The following is a 7,360-nucleotide window of genomic DNA, read 5'->3' as shown; positions in this document are numbered from 1 at the left end:
ATTCCTGGACAAGTTTCCACCTAAGCAAGAATTAAGTGCACATGCCCTGTTGATAGTGAGCTCAGCCCATCTCTGATGTTTTTCACACACTTAGCAATCTCAGCCGAGATTGTTCCAAGGTTCCCTTAACTGGGTCAAATAACAAAAGAAACACCAAACAAGAAGCAAATATAATCCTCCCCCATACCCCCCCAAGAATGACTCCACAAAATCCTGTATCATCAAAAAGGAAAATAAACCGAAATCACCCTATCACCTTCATTGTGAACTAGATTACACTGGGGAAAAAAAAATGTTCCCATCAAGTAAGAAACACAGACATTGTTTCAATGTAACATGAAAAAACATACATGTGGAAAAACAAGAGCTTGCTCTCTCAGCAGAGGCAAGGCCATCTCAGCCACAATCACTGTTCTGAGGACAGTTCACAAATGGACAAATACAGGCTACCATACTTTTCTTCCATAAAAATCCCTGCCCCAAAGAGATGGAAGCCACTTTAAAGAGGAAAAAAAAAAAAAAAAAAACAAAAACCCACCACACACACACAAAAAAAAACCACCTATGAACAACCAACCAGGTCCTATCAGAGCATATTCTCACAAGATGCCTGAAAAAACTCCAAGTATCTGAGTGGGAAGGACAGAAAAAAGAACATCTAATGTCTAGCATCTACCTGTCTGTAGTTACATTTTTCCATAAATCAGGACAAGCAAAAATGAAGGAGGAGATGGAACCAGATGAGAAAGATCAGAAACTTCCAAGCTGAGTCTTCTGACAGTTGAAGACTGAGATTAAAGAGGTAACAAAAGTAAATCTGATTTCTTCCCGTTTCTTGTAAGGTCAAGAGTGCCAAGATTACCACTGGCACAGTAACAGCTGGAGAAGACCATTTTAGATCACCTGATAAGTGAAAAATTTTAAACAATCTCTTCTCAGAGGCTGCAGCAAAAACCCCCAAGACAACAGAGGAGCTGTAGAATTCAAGAAGTGAAAATCAATTGTTTTCATTCTTCAAATAGATCTAATCCCTCACAAGGTAAATTCCAAATAGCAGCATAAAGGAAACTCCAGGTCTGTCACAGCAAAGACAAAAAGGCTTTCATTTTCAATTTCTCTTCTAACATTGCTGAGTAGCAAAGGACAATACACTTCCAAAATGACTGCAGAGAAAAATAAACATGTAGTAATCCATAGACATAGTGATAAAAGCGTTTCTATTGCAATAGGCTTTAAAGCTTGGACGATTAAGAACTCTGAAGAGCAAAGACCCTGAAAACGAGCTGATAATCCTGGTTTGCCTTGCTTGTGGAGCCTCTACTCATTTATTTTTCTTTGGAATGGAAAGGGAAATGCATGGCTAGTAATAGCTGAGGGACCAGAAGCCAAGTATTGAGTACTTCAAATTCCAGCTGAGAGACAAGGAGAAAAAAAAATCCCCAATATGCAAATGTTACTGTAACTAACCTAAAAATAAGAGATGGAAGACTACAGAAAGAAATGCAGTGGCTTCCAAAACAAAGATTAACATTCCTTTTGCTGTCCTTCCTTCCGTATCCTCTGTGTTGGTGTTTGTCAAAATGCTTTCAAGGCCAGCCTGAGTCCAAAGATCCACAGCAGGAGCTAACATTTGGAAGCCAGCACTTCACCAAATACGTTCAATATCAGTTACCAGAAGCAGAGATGAAAATCCTGGAGCAGATGTGTCTGCTCAAGTCTTAGAAACAGAGAGAACAGATACACCTCACCTCTTTCCTGCATGGTAAAAGGAGAATTAGGACCTTGTGGGCACTCAAAATTAGGTAACCTGTATGATTCATAGGGCATGTTTACCCACAGAGGGAAAAAAATCCCAAAACGCTACATATCCTTACAGTCATGAGGGTCTGTGGCAAGACACCCACACGTAGAATACAGACTATAACATTACAATAAAGATGTAATATTTTAATCACACAGCAATGGTAGAACATTGCTGTGTAAGCACCAAGGCATTCAGGACAGCAGATCTTCATTAGCAGAAATAAAATGGTATCACTAGAACATAAAGTACATTTATTTTAAATAGCTGTCTCCCTGGCTACACAATCCTTAAATACAGACAGGAGGAATTAATTCTTTTATCCCCCACCCAACCCTTTTTTCCTTTGTCTAGTAGGAATCAGAAAAATACTTAAAGCAAAATGTTTAACTCCAGTAGACTCCACTGTAATTTATTCATATTATCCGTGTGGATCCATTAATATACACTTGCAACCTCATCTCTTAAAAGTAACCGGGTCACTTCTTGTTTTATTTTTAAAATTATTTTTAACTTCGCATGTAAACAGTAACTTAAGAGCATGTTTTCATAGTTTAAAAAAAGACAGTGAAAGAAAGCTCAGTGTCAACAACAGGACTCTGAAACATCCCACATTAATAGCTCAAAGTTGTGTTAAGATATACCCTCTCGAAATGAAACTCTGAAGGAAAGTTTGCACAAATGCATTCAACACAGACAAACATTTTCATTTTCATCTTGCACTGTACCTTGTCATATTTGCTACTGGAACCAAAGCCAAAAATCAGAAGGTGACCGTGAGAATCAGTACATGCAAAATGCTGTCCATCAGGAGAGCACTTGCAGTCAAAAACTGCCCCATGTCCTTGTCCTTCAATCTGAAATACATCAACATACAAAGTAATTAAGTTACCAGAAATAAATAATTTTCAATTACGCTTCTCAAAAGTGTGGTGCTGATGTTGAAATTTCTTATAAAATCTGTAAGACAGTATACTGCTAGATGGAAGTTACTTTAAAACGTGCTTTACTTTTTAGCTATTCACTTCTCAGTGAATTTTGCAATAATGCTCATGAAAGATGCCAAATTGATAGTAGTAGAAACTGACAGACTTTATCCACAAAGCAGGCACAGTACAGGAAGTGAAAATACAAGCTTCCCCTTGAACGTCCTGCTCATGAGCCTAACCAGAGAGCTGGGTCCAGTTCAGGGCTTAGTCACTACACCCTTTCCATCCTCTGCCTTTTTGCTAAGCTAGCCCAGTAGCACTGGCTGCTGCGGTGTTTCGGAACACCTGCCCGCTAGAAAACGCGCTGACAGACAACCCACATTACACAACTTGGCAACTGCCTGGTTCTGGAGTTCCTACTCCTAATTTATTGGAGTGGGGGAGGTGTAGACTGGTGTAAAAACTCCACTGTTTAAAGGAGAACTGCAAAGATTTTAAAAAAGGAATTTTTACCTGATACTCATTTTCTGTTTTCCAGTTCCATTAAGCCAGAACAAATGGGTTTTTGTTTTTCCCTGCAACCTGTCAATCAAGCAGAGGTGACCAATCACCACTCTGAATTTTCAAGTCTTCAGCACCTCTTTAGAAAGCCCCTTTCTATTCTCCCCAGCAAAGCACTTTTGCATTTCTTTAAAGAGACACCAAACAAAATTCTTTCCCTAACTGTGGCAGGCCTATTTACTGCCAGAAAAACCAAGGGTATTTGGCCTGCAGGCAGTAACATGGTGCCCTTCTGCAGCATCTACCAGAGGCCATCAGCATTATTTTAGAAAGTAATGAACCAAGCCTCAAAAACCCTGGGAGGTAGGCACTGTTCTCGCTATCTTACAGGCTAAGAAAGACTGGGAGTCCAAATCTTTCACCCGTGGTCTTACAACACATCCACACCCACACCCCTGCACACCCCCCAGTGGTAGAGGCTGCTAAACCTGTTACCAGGGCTTTCAAGTACTCCAGGGAAGTCTTCCTCACTACAAGCACTTTCCGTAAAAGTCAAATGAGTTTCTGGACTAGCAAAAAAGGAACATAAACCAATGCAAGTTTTATGTTCTGTTTTGCCCATTATTCCAGAAAAAAATATGAACAGAAGTATCCTATAGAAAGAGACAGGAGATAAAAAGAGCTTTGAGTGACACTAACATCACAACGGTTAAGAATGCAGAATTAATTTAGGCTAAGCAAGATCAATGAGGGCAAAGTTACAACTTTGTGCTCCTTTTTGTACATAGAAAGCTCACCATATTAAAGGGAGACAGTTTGGGGAGGTAGGTGGAAAGGGGACGGAACTTCAGCCCAAGATTAAGCTTTGCAGACAGTAAAAACCTGGAAAAGGAGTACTTACATAAAGATTTCTGTTCCCTTTCCTTTTCTCCAACAAAGGAAACAGCATCAAAATGTCAAGCTTCCTAACACTCAAGTCCTTCATAAATAGAATTTCAATGTTGTTGTGGGAAGAACTATTTGTTTATCATGGTGAGGGGAAAAATAAGAAACAGAAGGGAAAAAAAGTCAGGCTATTAAGGTGACGTGTTTTTACAATCCTTCCAGAAATGGCTTGGATGGACCATTTTCAAGTAACACTGGGAATTAAGAGTGTTAATTGGAAGCCATTCCCTTCTTATGTACAGGAAAAGAAGTGATCTACTATTCAGTGATTAGCACAGTGCAAACAGTTTTACTCTAAATGTAGCCAGAATCTGGTTTAAGAAATGCCTTTGGAAAGGACAGCAGTAAGACCACTTGGTACAACTCAAGTCTGATGTATGATTACTTAAAATATTAAGGATTCTCAAGGACAAAAATTACTGTTGGGGATAAGCTTCCAAGATATAATTACTATTACAAATTAAAGAGCAAAGCCTGCCAGAGTGTGTTACTCAGAATTTTTTTAAAACAAAAATACTTTGGGATTAATAAATGGCACTTTGCAATGTTGTTTCTTCAATAACAAAGCTAACACAGAGGAGCTGGGCCATTTGAAACAGAAACCAAATGTTAAGTTGCACAAGCGGAAGTCGTAGTAAATCAGTGAAGGTCTGACTTCAGCAAGCAAGAAGGAAGCTATTTTCCCCACTCCATCCCTTTTAAACCAAAGATGCAAGAACTATATGAAGACTGTATCTCAAAGAAGATAAACTGTTTATTCTATCTGGAACTTTCCCCTGGGGAATAAAAGGATATCAGTGGTGAAGGGAGGAGACAGCTCACAAGAACAGAAGCAGCACGGGTCAGTTAGGAGCTGTCCCAGCAAAAGGCTGCCAAGAGTGAGCACGTTAAGACACTGCTGGTAGCAAAGCAAGTAGCAAGGGTTCTTTGGCCACAAACAGGGGAGAACAAGTGATGCCCTGCAATGATCACTAACTTAAGATTACTTCTAGTCTTAACCCCAAGAATTAAGCTGATTGCCTGTATTTTCACTAGCAAGGAAAAGAGATGCACATTGGTACACCATGAAAGTTGTTGAGACAGAATTATAGAATCATTTTGGTTGGAAAAGTGTTTTGAGTTCAACCATTAACCTACGACTGCCAAGCCCAGCACCAAACCGTGTCCCTGAAACGGAAAGAAAAAAGGAAGTCACTCCTTTCATCTCAGTTTTGAAGAGAGCTTTCCTCCCCCAAACCAGGAAGAATAGAACTGTGAAACTAGTACACAATGTAACGTGTCTTAGATTCATAAAAATCAGTTGTATGAAAGCAGAGGTAACACCTACAGAGAGCATGAATTCAATAAGACCTTCTGACCTGTTATTAACAGATTATATGAAAGACTTAAAACTGAGTTTTAAAGAAAAGACACAGGAGCAAAAAAGAAAAAAAATGGAGTAAAATGAAAGTCTAGAGTAGTCTAGAGTACTAGACAAACTTAGCAAGTCTTTCTTCAGTAAAGTAACTGATTTTTTTAATACCAAGAAAGTGTAATTCATTCAGCCTAAACTGGATCTCACAGCAATTATATGGCACTGCAAACCTAGTTCAAATGGAACAGATTGTGACTAGTAGGAGAAATGCAGAATGGGTAAACTTACTAAGGAAAAGGATAACAGTTACTGGTTTTGGAAAGACATACTGAGCTAAAAGGATGTCATCAGCAAAGTTCCTCAAGCCAGGCCTTTCTGTTAGTGACTACAGAAAAAATGAAGAGCCCATTGATGAAATAAACAGTAGGAAATCATCCACTGAGAATATATTTGGGACACAGCACAAGTGGTATCAAGTGAAGCAACTAAAAGCCAACAGGACAAAACACAACAAGCCATGAACCTAGTAAGATTATTTGAAATAACTCACTAATGTATTTACTGCCAGGAAAAAAAAAAAAAAAAAAAGGAATGCAGTCTACACACACTAACACTATGCATTTCTGTCACACTTCTAACACAAGTCATCAGCACTGTTTAAAAGGTCTGTGAACTGAGCCCCTATGACCCTGAGGCACATAACGTTCCCTTCCATCCTTCAAATGTAAGGGGCTGGCTGTATTCATAGCAATGTATCACATAATGCAGCAACAAAAAACCTGTAATCCTATAATATATCAGAATAGTATCCAGAAGAGAAAGTGCATACATGCTAGACAGACAATGGTAAGAACAAACTCTTCCACAGCAATACACCATTTTTGCTTCTGATGTTCCAGATAAGTAAATTAAATTGAACAGCTACAGAGAAATGTTTCCACTCATCATGATAATGGCTCAGCTTCTTCAAGTGGACACTAAGGAAAGAGGACCATTCTGTATGCTTGTATAAAAAGATCTTTAGCAGGAAGAGAACTCTCTACCTGAATGCATACAGACAAATGCAAATTAGTCAAAAGCCACATTCAAACTCAAAAACTAAAATTTAGATTCTAATGATCACACAAATTGGTATGCTAGAACAACTTTCTAAAACTAGCAAAAAAGCAAAGTTAACTAATTGTTATTAAAACATACAACCTCTCTCATAAGTGATGTCACTACACCATAGCTGCTCAAGTCAAATCCATCTCCAAGTATTCTCAAGTTTTTGCAGGTTTATGTTCTTTGCTTTAAGGAACTGTCACAGCATGTGTCCATTGTAAGCCAAAAAAATATCTGCAGACTTTCTGCAAAGTTAGAAGAGGTCACTGCAGATTTGGAGGAGTAGAAAGAACACTTAATTTTTAAGACACTTAATTTATAAGCCAGTTTAAGAAAAAAAAAAAAAATCAACAAAGCTTCTACACTATAACAACGGATCAAATGGTAGGAAGACGACAAGAAGTAACTAAATTAAGAGTAAAATGTTTCTATCTTCCTACCACCCAAGTCAGTTATCCATTATGGAACGCTGCATTTGTCTTGAAAGATAAACATATCAATGAAAAAAATCTGACAGATCACCTACCGTAAGGAGGCCTGAAATGATATAAAGCTACACAAGCAGTATTTATAGCTTCTCTTTTTTGAGAGAAAATTTTTCTCAATATACATCCTGAAAACTCAGCACTGCCTTCTACTTATGACTACTAGAACATGATGCTGGCTTTGCTCTTTCAGGATATGCTCTTACGTACTATTCAAGGGTGGAACCTCTTGAAAACCTCA

The 7,360-nt window shown here is 38.5% G+C and overlaps 1 protein-coding gene across 1 annotated transcript in view; it reads right to left on the bottom strand.

Annotated features, from left to right (window-relative positions):
• The window catches only part of PHIP (pleckstrin homology domain interacting protein), a gene marked incomplete at its 5' end in the record, with an annotated part of 99,097 nt that overhangs the window by 48,356 nt on the left and 43,381 nt on the right, over window positions 1-7,360 (bottom strand). Inside the window, 1 exon segment of the mRNA XM_008943327.1 lies at window positions 2,530-2,658. Coding sequence (XP_008941575.1) covers window positions 2,530-2,658 — 129 coding nt within the window.

This window comes from Merops nubicus, unplaced genomic scaffold (genome assembly GCF_000691845.1).
Source record: "Merops nubicus isolate BGI_N331 unplaced genomic scaffold, ASM69184v1 scaffold1567, whole genome shotgun sequence".
NCBI lineage: Eukaryota > Metazoa > Chordata > Aves > Coraciiformes > Meropidae > Merops > Merops nubicus.
Note: the sequence above shows the minus strand (reverse complement) of the source record. Positions and strands in the feature narration are given on the sequence as shown.